The sequence below is a fragment of the Bufo gargarizans genome, chromosome 7, assembly GCF_014858855.1.
Source record: "Bufo gargarizans isolate SCDJY-AF-19 chromosome 7, ASM1485885v1, whole genome shotgun sequence".
In the NCBI taxonomy this organism is placed as follows: domain Eukaryota; kingdom Metazoa; phylum Chordata; class Amphibia; order Anura; family Bufonidae; genus Bufo; species Bufo gargarizans.
This window is the reverse complement of record NC_058086.1, coordinates 27,299,000-27,321,605: the sequence shown is the minus strand read 5'-3', so window position 1 is coordinate 27,321,605 and position 22,606 is coordinate 27,299,000. Positions and strand designations below refer to the sequence as shown.

Sequence of the window (22,606 nt, the reverse complement as noted above, 5' to 3'; positions counted from 1 at the left end):
AAGGATTTCAGACCACCGCAGACACCAACAGACACTGCCTCTGAGCTGGGGTCGCTGGTCATAGGTGGAGAGGAAAACAGCAGCCGACAGTTCTGATATGGATTTCAGACCACCGCAGACACCAACAGACCCTGCCTCTGAGCTGGGGTCGCTGATCATAGGTGGAGAGGAAAACAGCAGCCGACAGTTCTGATATGGATTTCAGACCACCGCAGACTCCAACGGACACTGCCTCTGAGCTGGGGTCGCTGGTCATAGGTGGAGAGGAAAACAGCAGCCGACAGTTCTGATATGGATTTCAGACCACCGCAGACTCCAATAGACAGTGCAGCTAAGCTGGAGCTAGATGAGGCCTGCAGTGCAAAGTATGGAGGAACAGAGCCGTAACCAGGCAGGAGGGGGGACTCTGGACTGTTTCAGACTTCTTCAATAGACAATCTAGCTGAGCTAGTCACTGATCATATGTTCACCCTGATGTAACAGAGCTGCAGCTGTGGAGGGATGAAATAGCCAGTTAATAAGCTTTCAGACCACCTCGGACTCCATTACACGATGGCGTCCCCGACCATCGCTGTGTCCTGTGCACAGATAAACACCCAGAGAGGCCTACTCTTTTTTGGCCGTTTTTCTGTTCTCCATGAGGCCGCTGTGACCAGTGACTCCGGCTTAGTTGCACTGTGTACAATAAATGAAATGAATGTCCTGTCTTATAGAGGCCACAATGTATTTCCTCTGTGCTTTACACTGCATCTCTGCTTGTTCATATTGGCTCCTGTGTATAAGCATAAGCTCAGCAGATTGAGCTCTGAGGACAGAACAATTATAATCTACAAGCAACTGGACAACCCATGAGGATAACTGCTGCTCATGGGCTTGGGGAGGAGCCTCAATAATGGGGAGGGGCCTCAACAATGGGGAGGAGCATACACTGGAACCGGATTCTTAGAACAACTAGCTGATGAAGGTTTACGTATAGTCCAGTCGCACCCAGAAAATTGATTCAATCCAGTCAGGGGTGTTGTAGATTGTAGACATCTGTTGATGTAGAGTGCTAGCTCTGTGGCTCAGTTACTACAATCTGCAGGAAGATATGGCTGTTCCTGCTGCGGATGGCGCTAATGTTTGTGTTACAGCAATGAAGATTTATTTTTATTTTTATAATGATTGTCATGTGTTTGGGGGGTCCGCAGTACACCAAGCGGCCGCTCGTTATTGCTCTGTGTTACTGCCGTCTGATGTCGTTAACATGGTTCAGTGGTGACGCATTAGCGGGTACAATAATATGTGATGTATAATGTGTCCTTTCATCTAATAATCGGCCCCAATATCCGCTACGTCTATAAAAGCTGTCGATGGAAGGTGCCATCTATCCCGACCAGCCCCACCAGTCAGTCGCAGCAGTGATCTGATGGGTTGCTATGGGGGCAATAAGTGGAACTCTTGCTCTGAACTATCACTCCCAGCATCCCCCCCTTAGTGCATAGTATCACAGTCACTACAACCACAGGTCATGGGTTTGTGATCGTAGTAATAAGTGAGGGTGCTTCTCCCAGCCCAGTGGCAGTAGATTGCAGAGAATGGGGGCTCCAGCTTTCTAAAATTAATATTCTACAGGATAGAAAGCGAGCTCATTCGGCATCGGCGGAGCCCCCCGTTAATCACGTCCTCGGGCAGGGCCTGGAGATAATGACCCATTTACATAGTAATAGCCCATCCCAGCATCCAGCGGCCCGGCTCCACGCCCCAGTGATACACGCGGTTTAAATTATAACATGTGCACAGGAAATGAGTTAGCACGTATGATGCCCAGCGCCTGGCACGACACTTTTAATTAAGATGATTTACACCGAGTTATCCTTTGAAAATAAAAACCGCTGCCCAGCGTACTAATAAAATATGATAATTACCGCCGGCCCTTTTTTCCCCCCATAACTTAGCGTTTGTTTTAATCTGTTTGGGGAATTAGTCGCCAGTTTATTAGAGGAGACGACTTCCCTTCTGCGTTTTTTAATCTCTGCTGTTTTTACCTGTAATTAACAGCTGCCCATAGAATTGCAGAGCTGGCATCGAATAATGAACCGTTCAGGACAATTTACTGGGAGCGGCTGCGGCCTGAACCGGATCACGGCAACGAAAGGGACACAGTCCTAACTCTATCTGCACCCGGGAAAGCTGCATGGCTTCTTATCAGTCCATAGTAAGAAACATTTGCCTTTCTGGACCTTAGGAAAGCTGGGTGACGCCCCTGGTTGGTGTTCCGGCTGCTGTACTGGTTGTCACCCAGCTTTGCCATGAATCTACTGTATATAGCACAGACATGTGGGTGGCTCATCTTTTCACAGGGATAAGGGTCTGCCCTTCATCTTCCTCCTCAGCGACAAGAAGCAGGTTCTTCCCTGTGTGATTGATAAGGCCAAGGCAGCGAGAGGGACACGCATCACACCAGATAATACACAGACACCGTCCGCTCCTGCCCTGATGGCAAACTCATCCTAATGGTCTGATGGATGTACAGGTGACTTCCTATGAGGGGCCACAGGCTGTACAACAGAGGGGCCACTCACAGACATTATGGATAAGCCTGGAAAGGCTGACCATTACATCCGATTATCCTGCAGCACTATAGCAATACGTCTGCACTACATGTACACGGATTACTAGAGCGTCGCACCGGATTCATCTCATCATTTATAGCCTTCGACACTTCCAGGCTCCCTTACCGGGTTAGCGCCTGCAGCGCTGTCCATCCTAAGCAGAGTGTTTCATGAATAGAACTCCAGAACTGCAGTTAAGATTGACACTTGGAAACATGCAAGGGAATTGTCAGTCATCAGGTGAATTCACACACAGCGGAGCCGTACATTTGTACATTTTGCACACGTGAAGAGATACTCAGATGAATGGGACAGTCGCAGACATTTCTACAAAATCTGCCTGGTGTGTGTGTTTTTTTATTTTATATGTATATATATATATATATATATATATATATATATATATATATAGATATATATATATATATATTCCCCCCTCTCCAACCCATATTGCAGCAGTATACCGGTAGGTTTTTCTGGGTGACCCAGCGCAGGGTGGCACCTGAAAAGGTGAGGCTACAGTATTACTGAGAGGATCAGGGAGCTAATGCCCTACATAATTGACCCCTTCCCCATGTTACTTGCAGCATTTCTCAGATTTATAGTTGGATGTTTCCAAGACAGCACCGACTGGCGCCAAAGCGCGGGCGCTCCTCATCATCTGCCGATGACAAATCGCCTTGGCATTCTTTATTGGATGCCTCTTTTTGAGAAGCCTGTGTTCAAATTCATATAATTCAATTATAACATAATAATAAAAAAAAACATAGAAAATTGAAGAATCCACTTAACGTCAGGCGCCGCTGCCATTTCAATCCATAACTGGCGCAAATGATGTTAAAGCAATTTGTTGTTACACGTCGTGTTAGCGGGAGATCGGTGCGGCTGATACAATGCGGCCATTACACGCGCAGGAGGCTATTTATCAAGAGGCACAAATGGCTAATAAAAGACTATAAGATTATTTGTTTCATGCCGGGCCTTATTATGTCAATGTATCAGCGGCCTCTGCTGTGCTCGCTAAATGATTGGAACACGAAAGCACAAATGAATCCGCTTCCCTGCTCCGCGGTGTGCACTGGATGGAGATATCCTGCCATTCACTGCGCCTTAAATATTATTTACATATACCCCCCCCCCCATATCATAGAAAGCGAGAGACTTAAGGAAGGCGTGTAGGGGTGTGGGCACTCCGCGTGCTGCCGTATTCTGGAGGTATACTCCCCCGTAAGGGGACGTTCAGATGTGGCCGATATATTGCCGACATTTCTGCAACTGAAATAATTTCCATTCATCTGAATGTGGTGCACAGATTTATATATATTATAGCATCTCTTGGGGACTCCTCGGGGGACTGCTCGGGTCCTCGGGGGACCACTGATTTCGGTGAGGGTGTGCACAGCTGATTGTGGGGAATCTACAATATGGGGAACGCTTATAACGCCTGGACTGATGCATTAATAATTGCTGTGAAGGCTCATTATGAATCGTACGGTGTATGGCCGCCTTTACTGCACGTCTTAGACCTTTTATTTTGTGCCTCCACTGCGGTAACCCGTGCGTCCGATTTCACCAGACGCCTCAAATCAACCAGTAGCAAAAAGAAAATAAAAAAAAATATATATATTGATTTCGGTATCAAATCTGATGAAATAATTCTTGTGAAGAGATTGTGGCGTAAATCCCAAGGAACTGTAAAACGTTTATGGAACAGGAGGTTCTGAACAAGTTTTCCATTCTCCTCCCGGAGTGGCCGCGGCCTTGAGACGCGTCGTTTTAGTAGACGAGACGCTGGGATATAGGGAGTTATCCGGCCTGATCTGCCTGGTTTACAGGAGGCCCACGCGGGGATTAAGCTAAGTCGCACTGAAAATCTGCCCAAGCCTCAGCAAACTGAAGGTGTAATGAGGCTTCTTGTAGAGAAATCTCCGGATGGAGGAAGATCTCGGCTCCAGATCTCAAGGTTCAAACACATCTTGATCTGCCTGGAGCGGAGCGTGGGGTGACAGCTGTCACCTCACCTGTCCTCTGCTGCCGGGCCGCCCGCTCGCTGCCTCGTTATCACATGATAAGTGTGCAGGTTCTTGAGCTGCCTGGAAGGTGTTAATAAAGACGAGTGTCTACAGAGGGCCTGGAAATCGGGAAAAATCCAAATTATGATCTGATTCTATAATGACCTGACCCTGAAGTCACGGAGAAGCAGCTGCAGGATCTAACGAGCACAATGGAGCACATTTATGTAGAATGATGCAATTTTTACCAGACATGCGCCAAATCTGCAAAAGGTTGCAAGGTCATTGAATAAATCTGAGTGCACCAGCGAAAACCATAAAGATTACAAGGCCCACTGGTCACCAGCTCTGATCCGTCACGGGCCAGACAACTGGTTTTTGGAAGTTACACGCTTTATAAATGTGGTGTACGCCTGGGACAAAAGAGGAAAATCCGGCCTGAGACCTCGGAGCAGTCTTACCTATTGGTTTTACATTTTTAATAAATGCAGGTTGACTGCCACTAATGGCCAACTCTCCCCAGACCCGAAATGTGACTGCAGAAAGGTCCAATTCTCCTTCTGTATTGTCGGTCTTTACTGTGCTCCTAGTATTCTATTCATAACCCAGGATGAACACATCCTTCCCAAATAAGCGAGTGCTACAGTGCAAGAAATTGGATGTGTCTTGTGGTGGCAGAAATCTTACCCAATATTGTTATTGAAAATGGATTTCAGCAGAGGTTTAGAAAAGAGCCGTAGGGAAATCCTTCCCCTTTAGTAAGAGTCTCCGTCACATTTCCATATTAGACTGTAAGTTCTTGCGTTCCTAATCCGCCTTTTATTATCGGTGTCGCATAATATCACATACGTTGAAATGGAAGGCATAATGTACGAATTATTACAATATTGCGTAGACTACACATGACAGAATTCCCATATTTTCAGGGGACGGGTCGCTCCTCAGGCAGAATTAACCTACACACTCGTCAACCTGTGAATGCCTTCAGCAATGATGGGGTTAATTGTCTGTGCTCTGTGTCCGCTCGCCGTTGAATTTATGCCCCGTGGTGTCACCAGCGTCCCAGCTTGTCAGCGCGGTCCTTATTAGCTTTCATGTACTCCCCCCTTAAATTATAGAGGACAGAACTGGTGGCATCTTAAATATGTCTCACTCTTCCTTTCTCCCCTGCATCATCCAAATGCACCCATTACCCTCGCCGTCACGATGCACGGGGGATGGAGCACGGAAAGGGTCGCCAGCAGAAATGCAGCTAAATTTATCACGCACCCAATTACAACGTTAATTGGCAAGCCCCAAAAATCAATTAATTCGCAAATTTTTTCAATTAAAAATTGATATAAATCATAAGGATCTTATTAAGTAAAGGCCAAGACAGTCAACATTTTTTTTCTTGAAGGCTTCTGAAAATTTCTAAAATATAAAATGCAGCATTGCAAGGGTCTAATGCCCTTGAGTGTCTTTGTAGGAGAAGGGGGGATGTCATCAGCAGGACTGGGCTGAAGACAGATAAAAAAATATCGAGCGGCCGGCCGGACTGCCTTGTCTCTGTATTGATCAGGTGGGATTTTAACTTGCTGTGCAGATCCACAGTGTCAGCAAGTGCCAAGGGGCATTTTAGAAGCAGTCAACTTGGAGGTGTCACTTTGACATAAAAGGGTTGGGAAGTAACACGGTGAAATCAGAGGCGAATACTTAACGCAGCGTCATCTGATGGAGGAAACACATGAGGCAGGAGACAGCGGATGAGAGGGCAGCCAGGCAGTGATATGAGCGGGGTTTCCGGGGAAGGGGAGATCAATCTGGGCCCTCAGGGACCAGCTGATCACTGCGGCTCCCAGGGAACAAGGAAGAAGAAATTAGCATGGCTCCCAGGGAACAAGGAAGAAGAAATCAGTGTGGCTCCCAGGGACCAAGATAGAAGAAATCAGTGTGGCTCCCAGGGACCAAGATAGAAGAAATCAGTGTGGCTCCCAGGGACCAAGATAGAAGAAATCAGTGTGGCTCCCAGGGACCAAGATAGAAGAAATCAGTGTGGCTCCCAGGGACCAAGATAGAAGAAATCAGTGTGGCTCCCAGGGACCAAGATAGAAGAAATCGGCATGGCTCCCAGGGACCAAGGAAGAAGAAATCAGTGTGGCTCCCAGGGACCAAGATAGAAGAAATTGGCATGGCTCCCAGGGAACAAGGAAGAAGAAATCAGTGTGGCTCCCAGGGACCAAGATAGAAGAAATCAGTGTGGCTCCCAGGGACCAAGATAGAAGAAATCGGCATGGCTCCCAGGGAACAAGGAAGAAGAAATCAGTGTGGCTCCCAGGGACCAAGATATAAGAAATCAGTGAGGCTCCCAGGGACCAAGATAGAAGAAATCAGTGTGGCTCCCAGGGACCAAGATAGAAGAAATCAGTGTGGCTCCCAGGGACCAAGATAGAAGAAATCAGTGTGGCTACCAGGGAAGAAGAAATCAGTGTGGCTCCCAGGGACCGTGGAAGAAGAAATCAGTGTGGCTCCCAGGGACCAAGATAGAAGAAATCAGTGTGGCTCCCAGGGACCGTGGAAGAAGAAATCAGTGTGGCTCCCAGGGACCGTGGAAGAAGAAATCAGTGTGGCTCCCAGGGACCAAGATAGAAGAAATCAGTGTGGCTCCCAGGGACCGTGGAAGAAGAAATCAGTGTGGCTCCCAGGGACCAAGATATAAGAAATCAGTGTGGCTCCCAGGGACCAAGATAGAAGAAATCAGTGTGGCTCCCAGGGAAGAAGAAATCAGTGTGGCTCCCAGGGAGGAAGTTGAAGTCAATGCAGGTTCCCAGTAACTAAATATGAGGAAACTGGAGTGGGCCCCTGGGGGTCAAGCAGAAAGAGAATGGTCTGTGGTCTCTAGGGCCATGAAAGGGTAGATCAGTGCATGTCCATGCTCCTAGGAAGAGGAGATCAGCATGGTGGCTCTGTCGTGGCACTCTTGCTTTGGAGTAGTTCGGTCCTGGGTCTGAATATGACAAAGGGCAAACTTTGCATGGAGTTGGTATGTTCTCTCCATGTTTCCTCCCAGATTCCAAAGAAAAAGAAACAACTAATGGGTTAATTTGGAATTTAGATTGTGAGCCCCAATGGAGACTGTGACTGATAAATGAATAGTAATAAGTATTAGCCTGCCGGCCCATGTGCTGCCCTTTCTCCTGGACCAGGGACACGATGGCGCCTTCTCCATTGATTCTGCTTGTGGTGACATGAGTGTATCTGCAGTGGTCACTGCGTCTGACCGGATTACTGCTGTCATTACACTTGTGGATTTCTCCTCTGAAAGCTTTGCCTATGGGAGGTTCTTCAGTCATGGCCAAGGTCTATGGCCAATCTGCCCCTGGCCATAGGTTACAAGGATTGGGGTTTGTCGCCCCCTAGGCCTGACTTTCCCTTTGACATGAAGCTTTCCAATACACCTCCCTTCCCTGTTTTTTAGGACATGCGGTGTATGAGGAGACTTTACTGCACGTGTTCCCCTGGTTCTTCTCCAATTTATTTGCTGATGAAAAAAAGTAAAGAATAAAGTAAAAAAGAATCAAGACTATTAGTATAATTGCCCATAATGTATCAGTCAGGGTTCCTGGGCCGCACTTCACTTTCTCTCCACTAGATGGCAGATAAATCGGCGCTATAAGATGAATGAGAGGAGCAGCGTATTCCTGGACGATGAGGTGACCGCACACAGTACAGACATCCAACAGATCCTGGAGGCGTCTGGGCCACCTATTATAAGAGGGGTACAATCTGTGCTTATAAAACATAGATTAAGAATGGGGCCCATTAACCCTACAGGCGCAGAGACTTGGAGCGCACAGCTGACACTCATGGATATATTTTATATTTCTCCCTTTCAGGTCTGACCCACCAGCAGCCGCTATATTTCTGGTGAAATGGATTCCAATGGGAAACTGTTCGGGGAATACTGTTTTAGCTTATTGCTTTTACTGGGATGAGACGTATCCGTGCTGAATGTTCCAGTCTGAACCCAGTCCTACCTCACGAGTGGTCGGTTTACCTTACCCAAAGCCAAGCAGCTAAAGGAAGAAGGCATGAATTACTATGAAGATCTGGCAGTAATGGGTCTGGAGCCAGCTCTTCCTGCTCGTGCCGGGCCCTGAAGATTCATGGTCTGCGCAGCTGTGGAGCCAAGAGTTTTCTGGCTGCTCCGTCAGGTTCAGGTGCTTCCTCTGCCACTCAGCGATGTGAAGGCAGAGCACAACCTGTGCCAGAAACCTGACGCAGCACTTTCCGCTCGCAGCCCGGCGGAGGCTGACACGCGCTGGCAGGAGAATGGAGGCGCATGAGATGAGGGGTAAATAGCATTTCCAAGAACAGATGATTAAGGTGTTGAACAAAATGATCTTTCTATGGCTTAACCACCGCCTGGGTGCGAGGAGTCCATGAGCTGGGAGGGCGTGGAGCAGGGGTGTCTGTACGCTGCTAAGAGCGACACTTTGGCCTATGTCTATAACAGAATTACAGCAGGTCAGGAACTTGGAGGCTGGAGAGAAGGTGATGTCAGGAGGGCACCGGGCATTATCACAGCGCGGCGGGTCACGTCACATCATGACATTTATCCGGGAGTAAAGGCTGACACCTTGTAATACACCTGCCCCCTGTATACTTGCCATGTGCAAAATAAGGTAGTGAGTACAAATGACGCGTTTCGTACATGTTATGATTAAGGTCCATTGAAATGCGTCACTTGTACTCACTACCGTTACTTGTGAATTTGAATGTTCTAAATAAAGGAGCAAGAGATTTTAATTTTCATTCCAGTGGAGCTGGATTGTGTTCTGCATCGATTCTGGGGTGGATTCTGTGCACCTGGAACATCCCATGGCCGGATAGCTGCTGATAGTACTATTCCATACTGGGCATGTAGCCTTCGTGACCTTAGTGGTGTAACGTGCGCCGTATTCCTCATTGTGGTGCACCTGGAACATCCCATGGCCGGATAGCTGCTGATAGTACTATTCCATACTGGGCATGTAGCCTTCGTGACCTTAGTGGTGTAACGTGCGCCATATTCCTCATTGTGGTGCGCGCTACTGACCCAAACCAGGAGCGCACCCTGAATGCAGCACAAACCGATGTGCGTTTCACAAGAAGTTTCCTTCATAGGTTTCGGCTACATGGCAATTTGAAAAAAATATACCTAGTCAAATCTCAGCTCTCTTTCCATTTGTTGGATTTCTGACAACAGGTCGATCGTTGGGTGGCATGGCGTCTAACAGATGTGGTCCTAGCCGTATAGGCCGTGTATCGCACACGCAGAGCGCCTTGGAATTCTCCAGCCCGTACACAGCAACGCACCTGGTCCGAGTAGTCGTATGATAATGTTAGGGGTCCGCCGAGTGCCGGACGAGGTTTACTGATCGGGGAGTTCTGAACAGGCTTCATCTATACTAGGACTCTGGCAGCGTCCTGTGAGGACTATAAGCTACAGACCAGTCTGTGGGAATCGAGGCTTGTCCATCATGCTTTAGGTCGGGCTCTAAGGCGAGTTTCCGATGATCACACTGGCGATAATATCACTGCTAGCCTGCTGGAGTCCTGTGCACTGCGTTATGTGCCGGCGACACCGGGATTTCTGCGGCCACAAAGTCTGGCCTGTGCATACGATTCCACGTGAGCCGCACAGGTTGGCGTTCACATTGATAAGCTGTGGTCTAACACAACTTCACAGGACGAGTGCCATGTCTGGATGTGCGGAGACCTTAGTGCCAGGCTTATCTCACCCGCAATAAAGGCCTTAACAACTAAAAAGGGGGGGGGGACAAATGTCGCTAATTGTGCCGCGAGAAGTCGCCCTAAATATCAGCATTCAAATTCTGCATTGTCTGCAGCATCTACAGGGTTAAAGATTCAGCCTACAAATTTCCTTTTTTCCCTTTTTTTTTTCTTTCTTCTTTTTCAATTTACATTTTTGGCTTAAAGTGGGAGCTGGGAGGAAAATAATGCAATTGGTGACACATTCTCGGCGAGCAGCTACAAGGCGTTAAGCACTCCAGAATCTCATATATTCGCTCGGCCCCTGGCTACACACATCTGCCTAATGTTAGAGTTTAAATATCCTTTTCCATTTTACATGCATTCAAGTCTCATTTGAGGGAAATGAAACGGTATTATTAAAGGGAGATTTTGCACAAATGGCCTGAATTTGACATGTCAGGTTCAATGAGGCTGCTACATATGTAACAAGGAGAAGGGCTCAAAGGCGACAAACCTCTTTGGAGAGAGAGTCCCTGATTCTGAAATTAAATTTGCATGCGGCGTACCCGGCGTCCTTCACTCCCCACACGCCGGCTGTCACCGGAGACCGCTTCCCCGTGCCCTGTGCACAGTCCTGGACCCCTTACCTGTGTCTGTTTTTAATGAGATTTGGGTGATGATTCGTCTCAGGTAATGTCAGAACAGCAGGGTAAAAGTAAAGTGCAGATGTTAATGCCGCGGACGTGTCAACGGTCTCCTCTGAGACGCTTCACACCTGCCAGATACTGATGCAGAAAATTCATTCAAATGGAATCGGTTTTCAGTTGCAGAAATTTAGTGCCAAAAAATCTGCCGTGTGTGAAGGCGCCTTTATTGTTACCTTTATATCACGTGACCTGAGAAAAGAGGAACCAGTATGAGGACTGGTGCACGCCGCCATGTTGCAGATCCGTAAAACACTTCGTATATAGAAATCGATGGACCTGGATTGTACCTTATGGCGGCGCATAAGGTTTATTCCTCATGGACTGGAGAGGATTTGCGGCTTTTTCCATGGCATGTTGTACTACGGAGGTCTACAAGAGAGGAGAATGGCCGGCTTCACGCAGATTCCGAAATCTGCACCTAAACGATTGGTCATTAGATCGGCACACACGTGCCCAGTGGATCCTCTCATCTGGAATATCACCAGCATATTACAGTACCATAGTGGATGCGATTTTAACAGGGCTCATACACAAGCTGCGGGAAAAAATCTGCAGCGGGAATTGAGCTGACGTGCAGATGTTAATGGAACATCTAAGGCTATTTTCACACTAGCGTTTTTTGCGGATCCGTCATGGGTCTGCAAAAACGCTTCCATTACAATAATACAACCGCATGCATCCGTCATGAACGGATCCGGTTGTATTATGTCTTCTATAGCCAGGACGGATCCGTCTTGAACACAATTAAAAGTCAATGGAGGACGGATCTGTTTTCTATTGTACCAGATTGTGTCAGAGAAAACGGATCTGTCCCCATTGACTTAGATTGTGTGTCAGGATGGATCCGTTTGGCTCTGTTTCGTCAGGCGGACACTAAAACGCTGCAGGCGGCCTCCAGAGCTGAATGGAGACTGACGCGTTCTGAGCGGATCCTCTTCCATTCAGAATGCATTAGGGCTAAACTGATCCGTTTTGGACACTTGTGAGAGCCCTGAACAGATCTGGCAAACGGAAAGCCAAAGCGCCAGTGTGAGAGTAGCCTAAGGATAAGTGCACACGATGCAGATTATGCACGGTTTTTCCATGTGGATTTTTGTGCAGGAAAAAAAAAAAAAGCAATACGGAACCAGCAAAATAAATAACATTTGCCAAATCTCATGCACACTTTGCCGATTTTTTTATGTGTGGATTTTAAAATGTCACCTTATTTATAGTGGTTTTCCCCATAGACTTCAGTGGAGTTGTTAATGTAAACAGGAAATCCGTAAAAAAAAAAAAAAATGCATAAAAACTGTGATATGTAGTGTGGATTTATGTGCCATTTTTTTTTTTCTGCATACAAATCCTCACCGTGTGCAGGTAGCCTATAAGGATTTTCTGAGATTTTCATTTTGTTACTGATTACCTGAGGGGTGGGGGTCCGACACCTGGGACCTCTGCTGATCAGCTGTTTGAGCAGGCAGCGGCGCTCCTGTGAGTACTGCGGACTTGTAGCGCCGTACGTTGTATGGTGGCCGTGCTCGGCATTGCACTCAGTCCCGTTCACTTCTGTGGGGCTGAGCTGCTCCCAGGCCACAAGACCGATGAACCTGACGTCACTGGCCTAAGGAAAGCTGAGAGAAAGCCCGGCGCTCACTGGAGCGTCACTGCCTTGTCGATCAGTCAGAAAATCTCGGAGAACCCCTTTAAGGGTGCATTCACTCATGGAAGATTGTGTTTGCTGACAATCCGTTCTATTCCCGTCAATGGGACTTGCAGATATCCATGTGCTGAACGCCAAATCAGCCCCATTCTTTTCTGCAATTAAATTTCTCTGCGTGTGAACGCACCCTAAACAGGACAGATACGCTGCGTGTTTTCTGTGGCAGGTTTAGGCTAGGGCTACACAACGACGTGTGTCGTGCGACAATCTTTATAATGATGGTCTACAGTGTCGCACAGCAACGTGCGACGACTGCAACGCGATACTAGCAAAAAATCCATCCAAGATTTGTCTACTGTAGACTATCATTATGAAAATTGTCACGTGACACATGTTGTCGTGTAGCCCTAGCGGTAATGCGGAAATGCCGCAGGATTTTACAGTCGCAACAATTCTCATCCACACCCTGTAGAAAACCGCTAAAGCGGGAAACGCAAATAACTTGTCCTGCGCTGCAGGATGAAATCTGCGTCACTTGGTGCGTTTTTTGTCCCTGCAGAATTCTGGCAGGTACACGAGGACCCCTCATACTGGTGATGCAGAGCTGTGGGCCTGTGTAGAGTGACCGCTACGCCAGCTTATAGGGGGTGCTGAGAGTTGGGGTCCCCTCTATGATGTGGGCGAGGGACTGTCGGATGTTTTTCTCACCATCCGCACACTGATTATTAGTCGCATTCTGAAATCCGTCAGGCAAATGGAGGCCACGTCGTGGAGTAATTTCCACCAGAACATCGCGGCTAATCCGTAGTAATGTTATTTACCAGATCTGTCATGTGCAGTGAAATGTACACGCGTGTGTACCCGTACACATAATGATTATTACTGCTTGTCCACAACCTGACGTGCGAATACCGGAACGCAGGGTGCGCCCTGCACCTCATTAGATGTTAATGAAGCTCTCCCCAGACCATGCATGAGGCGGTGCGCGGTTAAACATGCCCCAGTGAAAGTGACGGAGAGCCCTGGCCTTTGCTGTAGATTAGCTTCAATTGCCTCAATGCATGGAATAGATTGGATGTTATCTATCATGGCGCGGCCCGGGTCGTTATTTAATAATTAATAGAGCGTTCTTACTCTCCTGTGCCTGCTAAGCAGCTGATTGCAGCGCGCCCATTGCCCGTCCCTCGCCTTCCTAACCGTGCGCTCACTTGGAGGAGTAACCTCATCCTTTTTCATTTGTCAGCGGGATCACAATGGAAACTTGTCAGATGTATGATTTAGAGTTTTTCCTGTTTCCCATTAAACCCGAGGACTGACCCCCCTCCTGCGCCCGGCTACCTTACCGTCTTACCTCTCACAACAGCTCCCTCCGTGCCCCTCACTTCCTTGATGGCTTTCTGGAGGCCCTAATTGCTTCTCTGCATTTAAACCAGTGGGCTAATTTGCTGCGGCTCTTTATTAGGTTGGATGAGACCCAAATTACGCCATCAATTACACACACTCTGTCTGAAACGCTCATACGAGGTGTCAAAGGGGGAAAAATGAGAGAAGGGTCTTTCCATAAACTCAGACCCCTCTTATCTGCAGCCAGTGGGGCTGAGCACAGGCACTGACACCTGTGATCATCTAGTGACTTAGATACGGGCAGACGTATCGCACAACAGAGCTTCTACAAGTCTCGGTAAGGGCACAGATTCTCCGCAGTGGATTTTGCCGCCATTCTGTAGCATGATCCATGTGCGTTACGTGCGGACATAGATCTCACTCTGTGCATTGTAGGCAGTGAAATCCATGGCTGAAGGCCACACGTGGATGTGTGCGCGGAATATCCTCATATCCTCATCTGCTGCAGGTGGAATGTTTGTGTGGATTTCACCGTTGCAATTCAAAGGTTGAGATCTGGGGCAATCCACAAAACAATCCACAAGTATCACATGGATTTTGGTACAGATTTTATGCGGAAACGCAGTGAAAATCTGCACAGAAATCCAAGTAGAAAATCTGCATAAACTACGCTACCCTGAGCACGTACCCTGAGTGACATCCGCACTGCAGGTCAGTGTCCGCTGCGGATTACATATTAACTGATTATATAATGTAGCTGGGGGGGGAGGGGGGGTAGTCGTACACTAGTCTGGTGAGCGAGCCCTCGTTTACTCTCTGGCTTCAGTCTGGGATCCCCTTTACCTGATAATGACTTGTGTTATTTTCTCCATTTCTTGCTCCATATGTTCTTGCAGTTCCCCGGGACGCAGCAGGACCTGGCAGATGGGGCAGATCGGGGCCTGGCTGTCAAACAGGGCGACTTTCTTTTTACCTGAAGAGAGAGAAGGAAACGTGTGATGATTAGGATCAGACTGAAGGATTATAACGAATGGGGCTATGATATCCACCGTCATCATTGAGGCAGGGGCCATATACATCATCAAGTAAAGCCGTTCTGGGGCCCTCCACATAACTGCCCACAGTGTGCATTAAATATATATATATATATACAGTACAGACCAAAAGTTTGGACACACCTTCTCATTCAAAGAGTTTTCTTTATTTTCATGACTATGGAAATTGTAGATTCACACTGAAGGCATCAAAACTATGAATTATCACATGTGGAATTATATACATAACAAAAAAGTGTGAAACAACTGAAAATATGTCATATTCTAGGTTCTTCAAAGTAGCCACCTTTTGCTTTGATTACTGCTTTGCACACTCTTGGCATTCTCTTGATGAGCTTCCAGAGGTAGTCACCTGAAATGGTCTTCACTTCACAGGTGTGCCCTGTCAGGGTTAATAAGTGGGATTTCTTGCCTTATAAATGGGGTTGGGACCATCAGTTGTGTTGTGGAGAAGTCAGATGGATACACAGCTGATAGTCCTACTGAATAGACTGTTAGCTGCTTTTTTCTTGCCATAATACAAATTCTAAGTAAAGAAAAACGAGTGGCCATCATTACTTTAAGAAATGAAGGTCAGTCAGTCCGAAAAATTGGGAAAACTTTGAAAGTGTCCCCAAGTGCAGTCACAAAAACCATCAAGTGCTACAAAGAAACTGGCTCACATGCGGACCGCCCCAGGAAAGGAAGACCAAGAGTCACCTTTGCTGCGGAGGAGAAGTTCATCCGAGTCACCAGCCTCAGATGTCCTTTGGTCTGATGAGTCCAAATTTGAGATCTTTGGTTCCAACCACCGTGTCTTTGTGCGACGCAGAAAAGGTGAACGGATGGACTCTACATGCCTGGTTCCCATGGTGAAGCATGGAGGAGGAGGTGTGATGGTGTGGGGGGGCTTTGCTGGTGACACTGTTGGGGATTTATTCAGAATTGAAGGCATACTGAACCAGCATGGCTACCACAGCATCTTGCAGCGGCATGCTATTCCATACGGTTTGCGTTTAGTTGGCCCATCATTTATTTTTTAACAGGACAATGACCCCAAACACACCTCCAGGCTGTGTAAGGGCTATTTGACCATGAAGGAGAGTGATGGGGTGCTGCGCCAGATGACCTGGCCTCCACAGTCACCGGACCTGAACCCAATCGAGATGGTTTGGGGTGAGCTGGACCGCAGAGTGAAGGCAAAAGGGCCAACAAGTGCTAAGCATCTCTGGGAACTCCTTCAAGACTGTTGGAAGACCATTTCAGGTGACTACCTCCTGAAGCTCATCAAGAGAATGCCAAGAGTGTGCAAAGCAGTAATCAAAGCAAAAGGTGGCTACTTTGAAGAACCTAGAATATGACATATTTTCAGTTGTTTCACACTTTTTTGTTATGTATATAATTCCACATGTGATAATTCATAGTTTTGATGCCTTCAGTGTGAATCTACAATTGTCATAGTCATGAAAATAAAGAAAACTCTTTGAATGAGAAGGTGCGTCCAAACTTTTGTGTACTGTGTGTGTGTGTGTGTGTGTGTGTGTGTATGTGTATATATTTATATATACACACGCACACACACACACTGTCTGTACCTGTGAATACAGTGTGGGGCCCCGTCATGGTTGCTACTCCTGCTATATCATTCAGTACCAGATAATAGAGTACATATAATGTCTGCGTAGAGGCAGTGATATACTGCGCCCCCTCATTATGCTGCAGTCAGTATACAGATGACAGGGGCAGAGATGTACAGTGATGGAAGCATGCAATAAAAATGCAAATTGCTGCTAATTAAGATGTTTATTGTAAAACAATGCTGATCTTAATGCCAACCACGTGGCAACTGACGAGGCAATACTGAGCCTAAGCAGGTCATAAATAAAAGTCAAGAGCCCCCCTCAGCAAGAAAGGATCCCCTGCAGGGGCTGACATACTGCACCCTCCGGTGTCTTCCTGTGAGTGCGCTTTCTGGAGAGGTTCAGTCTACACAATTCTACAGATACGGCCATAAAAGAACATCAGCTTCATGAATCAGACCCACCTAACCCTGATGCTGCAGCGCCCCTGGTGGCAGGACTAGGAAAATGACCACAAGGGTCTTGTAGTGACTCTTGGTGGCCTCAGTTCCCTATATAAGAAGGCAAGCAGCTCAATGCATCATTTACTATGCCTATAGGTCTATAGCCATGTGCACTCTTCTGTAGATCGAAGAGGCAGAGGAGCTATTTGTCAAACTATGAGGGCGGTAAGTGCAGAAGGGAGAGCGCCCGGGCGGTAAGTGCAGAAGGGTGAGCGCCCGGGCGGTAAGTACAGAAGGGAGAGCGCCCGGGTGGTAAGTGCAGAAGGGAGAGCGCCCGGGCGGTAAGTGCAGAAGGGAGAGCGCCCGGGCGGTAAGTCCAAAAGGGAGAGCGCCCGGGCGGTAAGTGCAGAAGGGAGAGCGCCCGGGTGGTAAGTGCAGAAGGGAGAGCGCCCGGGCGGTAAGTGCAAAAGGGAGAGCTCCTTGACTGATCACTGAAATTAATGGGGGGCATTTATCATGTGCCTAATTTATGAGGAGGTGTGCGCTAATTTCCCAGGGCTCTGCCACTCCTCAGTGACGAGGAGGGCAGAAAAACACTGGGGTCTTGAAACTTATTTAAATAAAAAACTGGTGTACAATCTTAGTAAATGACCCCCAGTGGGTCACTTCACATGAGCATTTCCTGCACGCACCATCCAGCTCTGACTCTCCCACAAGACGGAGTCTACAAGAACCATGGACAGCACTCGGACGCCATCTCTGTGTAGTCCATTGAAAAATGTGTTCACCGACTAGAACAGGGGCAACTTTAACATTGCTGGTCTGAGAGCCCAGAGGCGGCCTCCTACCTATGGCCAGGAATAGGTTTACACAGTAGCAGAAAATCATCTGATTACAGAAACTTCTAAGATCCAGAATGTGACAAATGGAGAAGTAATGTACAACGGGAGGTCTGCGGATAGGAAGCAGACGGAGACTGGAGACGGAGAACTGGAGGAAACTTATCAATGCAAGTCTACTGCAGGAGGGACATGTAAGGAGCAAAGAGGGACTGTGGTCCACAGCAGGGACTGTCCCTCCGGAACTAGGACTGTTAGGAGGTACGGAGAAGTGGAGGATGCCTCTCCTGTGGCCTCGCCAAGGCTCTGATAAGTGTCTGCCGGGTGATTTTTCCAAGCACCAGTAGAGGAGGCAGAAATTCTTGTGTATGATGGAGCGGGCAGTCGCCAGGAATAGCCCAGCGAGGACCCATTCAGCACTATTAATAGTGCAGCCTCCGGTAATTGACAATGAGGGCGCAGGGTTGTAGCCTTTTCCTAAATAAACAAGCCCTTGTTTAGAAGCAGAGGATATCCTGTCGTATGTGTGAGGCGAGAGCGCGGTCTCTGCCAACCGGTGTAATATAACATATCAAGGCAGATAGAAGACATGAAACGCGACAGCAGATAACGACCACTCAACGGCTTTAATTTGCCGATTTCTCTTGTCTTGCAGCATAGCCGTCATGCCTCTAAACGGGAGGTTATATTATCTGCCTCATAATCTCCAGGGCTTGCTTGTGTTCATGCAATCCTGCTTTAAATAAGATGTTTAGTGAAGCCTACGCCGGGTTGTCAGCCAAGACACACGTTCAGCTGCCAAATTCCAGACGGACAGAAATGGTGTTTTATGTCTGGAGTGAAAATTCTAAATAAAGATCTATTGTAGCTCTGAGAATAGCAGCCGGCACCGAACAAGGGGGGCACATACTTTACTGCAAATGATATCGGTCAGAACTGACCCTACAAGTCTCCCTCATGTCATCCCCTGGGATGAGAATACCGTCCTCTCTAGATGTGGGGTGTACCCATCCATAGCCCCCCATTATTCACCCACAGACGCCGGAGTCTCCTCCATTGGCCATTCGACATCCGTACACCTTCCAAGGCGTGGTAATCACATTGAGGCGCCGGTGATCCAGCAGCTCATCTCATTTATATTGATCCGTATGTTGTGGTAAATCCTTCCTAATGGATAATGAATCGTTAACATTTCTCTTAATCACTGAGCGCTCGATGTCAGGAGCCTCACAGATTGCAGGCCGCAGATAATGAGGGGCGGCTTTATTCTAGATCATGTCCCTGCCCCCTGGAATGACGTGCAGCCTTGTTTATCCTGAGCTTTCTGATTCATGAACAGAAGTACAGGTAAGCCTGACGTAGGCAGAGGCGCTAGGACGGTTGAGGTGGAGGTGTTGTATATGTCGGCCTCTGTAAGGCCAGGATAGTGCAGAGCCTTGGAGGATGTCTGAGGTGAGGGTGTTGTATATAGTCTAGAGCCTTGGAGGACGGCTGAGGTGAGGGTGTTGTATATGTCGGCCTCTGTGAGGCCAGGATAGTGTATAGCCTTGGAGGACGGCTGAGGTGGGGGGTGTTGTATATGTTGGCCTCTGTGAGGCCAGGATGGTCTAGAGCAGGGGTGCACAACCTGCGGCCCGGGGGCCACATGCGGCCCTTGATACCATTCTGTGCGGCCCCCAACCATCTGGTAACAGACATGTATGCCTATGTCTTGTGGCTGCTCACATGTATTTCTCCCATTAGATGGGAGTCCTGGAAGTGTAACTAGACATTAATGTTATATAATGTGTGTTCAATATGCCATAAGTACAATATTTCAGTTTAAATTTTAATTTCGGCCCTCGTCATTGGTTCAGTCTGGCAATGTGGCCCCCAACCAGGAAACGTTGTGCACCCCTGGTCTAGAGCCTTTGAGGACGGCTCGTGTGCTTGTATCTCCAGGTCACATTTATTTTTTCGGATATATTTTGTACATGGGCCGAGAGGTTTTTTTTCGGGTAACGGATGTGAATAACGGGGCGACAGTAGGAGGCGGGTAACTGGGAGCCATAAAGTAAGGCAGAAATATATAGAATCCTTCATCAGAGCGGAGGAGGGGAATAAACAACCTTAAAGAGCCGTTATTATCCTGTCGGCGGTGTCAGCGCTTCTCCAATTAGCTTTCTATCAGCCGGAGCGGTCAGTAAACTGCGGCGTGGTGGCCATTCACGGGCTCTGCTGAACCGAGAGCCTACAATGACAGGGAGCGGCGAGGAAGGAGCGGCAGATACTTAATGGACGGCCGGTAATGACAGACCACTTAGGAGAGAGGCAGTTTACATGTCACAACAGAGAGCCCTGAGCAGCGTGTAATGAGATCTCACAGGGCAGTGGCGGGCACCGCATCCGAAACACTGGTATTTTATACACCAGCAAAACGGCGCCTCCGCCAACATGGCAGCACATGCTTCCCGGCAGATCTATCCGTGTTCAGTCCTGCAGAGACGAGGCAGTAGGCCGCTCAGAGGTTTATGCGCAGAAGACCGCGGCAAAACTGCAGTGTATGAATGAACCCTTACCATGCCGTGTTGTCGTGGCAGTCAGGACGGGTGAAGCCGCCACAGCTGAGCAGGGTGTGATAACGATTACGAGCGAACCGTCATCTCCATCTCTTGGGGGTCATTGACTGAGGTTCCTGCATTTTGTAATTGGGGCTGGCACCAAGCTAAACAGCAGAGACTGGCACATCTGACAACCTGTACATGACGCCCACTGCACCATGTCTGAGATCATGATTGCCTGGCGGTCCAGGCGGCCGCGGCACAATGCCACCCCAGCAGATGGGGGCTGTGGTAGCTGCATCCTGGCAGCGTCCGGACCTCAGCTAGCGGGGAGGAGATCGCGCTGGCGTTGTGGTTAACAAGGATTTACTACAGAAGCCACAAGGAAGCACCCTCAGAGCTGACATCACCGAAGTCTGCCGTTTAGGTTGTTAGAAATGCAGCGGGCAGATGTTTGCTGCGGCATATAACTGGCAGGGCACCGGCGAGTGGCAAACCATCGTGACACCACGAGAACACTGGCTATGTCACCGTCATATCACCTCCACCTGAACCCTAAACCTATCTGTGTAGAGAGAAGAGACATGAGCAAGAAGAGAGCGCGGCAGAGGAAAAGAGACAGGCAGGAGGCAATAAGGAGACAGATGTGCAGGGCAATGATTCCAGAAACTTGGTGCAATCACTTTGTAAATTAGGGCGGGGAGGGGGAGAAGCTAAAAGCTGAGAGGAAGGCATCACAATTACTGGCTGAAATGAGGGCTCTGTCATCGAGCTGTCACTCGGCTTTAGCCCGACTACTCCCATTCAATAATAATAATAATATAAAAAAGGAGGAAGACGTGGAATAAAAAACCGAGATGCAGGAGCTCGTCCACCGGTGGCCGCCGTCCTGATCTCCTTTCATCTGTGGCGAAGACGAGATGCGACACTCAACAGCCCGCGGGAAAATTGATAGGGAGGGTGGGTGGTTTAAGAGTGGAAGAGAAAGGAGGGCACCAGCTCTGATCGATATCACTAAAAGCCGCGAGACACGCTGATGGAGTGTAATTTTTTTGTCTTTGCTGAAGTATGGGCGCAGGATGGCGGTGATTCATGATTCTCACGCTCAGCCGGTAACTGGAGGCTGACAAGACAATGAATTCTAGATGAGAAAGACTTCAACATCTCACAACCGGGAGGACATGGAGGCCAGCATACAGAGCAGGAGGCTAGCAGGGCCCCCGCTTCCCAGGTCAAGGGCCCCTCTCTCCATTCACAGTGGCGGCAGTGTTACCGGCGATAATTACAGGCCTGTTATATATATAAGGGAGACATCACTTATAGTCACTGGGTCCTCCCGCAATTCCCTGCTCTGCAAAACTCCTCGATATGGGAGGGGCTTACAACTATTCATCCTGAGCCCCCTGATTCATGAATACTAGATCAACTGGGAAATAAGTGGACAGAATGAAAGGAGGTTTTCTGGGACTCATCAGTATCTGGTCCTGGGAGTCAGACCCCCACTGGTCATCTGTCTGATGGAGCCGCGGTGCGCCATGGTATACCCAGCGCTGTATGCTACCGGTGTTTGGTGTTGCAGCTTAAAGGGGTTGTCTGAGTGTTGAATACTGATGATCATCCCCAAGGATAGGTCATTGGCATGAGATGGGTGGGGGTCCCACTTCTGACACCCCCGCCGGAGAGGCTGCAGCGCTCCTGTGAGTGTGTTGCCTCCTCACAGCTTAAGAAGCACAGCACCATACCCTGCATAGTGGCTGAGCTTGGTATTGCAGCTCATCCTCATTCACTTGAATGGAACTGAGCTGCGTCTAGGCCACATGATCAATGAATGTGACATCACAGGCGGCTGATCTAAACTGTGGATGTCAAGAATCTGATTGGCCGGAGTGGCGCATTCCAGTAACTGGTGCAGCACGGGAGGCGTCCTGGAGATGGAGTTTTGAATTATGGAGGGTGTCAGTCCGGATGGGTGTAGCAGACGCTGCTCATTAATATCGTCTCCTTTACCATTATTGCGGATTCTTATTACACACAGTCTGCAGAGCATCCACTGTAATGTATACGGCCTTGCAGGAAACCTGCAGAACATTGCACCGTCATTACCAGCCTGGTGTGTTCTGCAGAATATCTCGCCT

At 48.3% G+C, this 22,606-nt stretch overlaps 1 protein-coding gene across 3 annotated transcripts in view; it reads right to left on the bottom strand.

Annotated features, from left to right (window-relative positions):
- Nucleotides 1–22,606, bottom strand: part of RNF220 (ring finger protein 220) — a 187,198-nt gene that overhangs the window by 56,963 nt on the left and 107,629 nt on the right. For all 3 annotated transcript variants that reach the window (XM_044301093.1, XM_044301092.1, XM_044301094.1), the window contains one exon: nucleotides 14,879–15,008. In XM_044301093.1, the coding sequence (XP_044157028.1) occupies nucleotides 14,879–15,008 (130 nt within the window). The remainder of the gene's footprint in view (nucleotides 1–14,878; nucleotides 15,009–22,606) is intronic.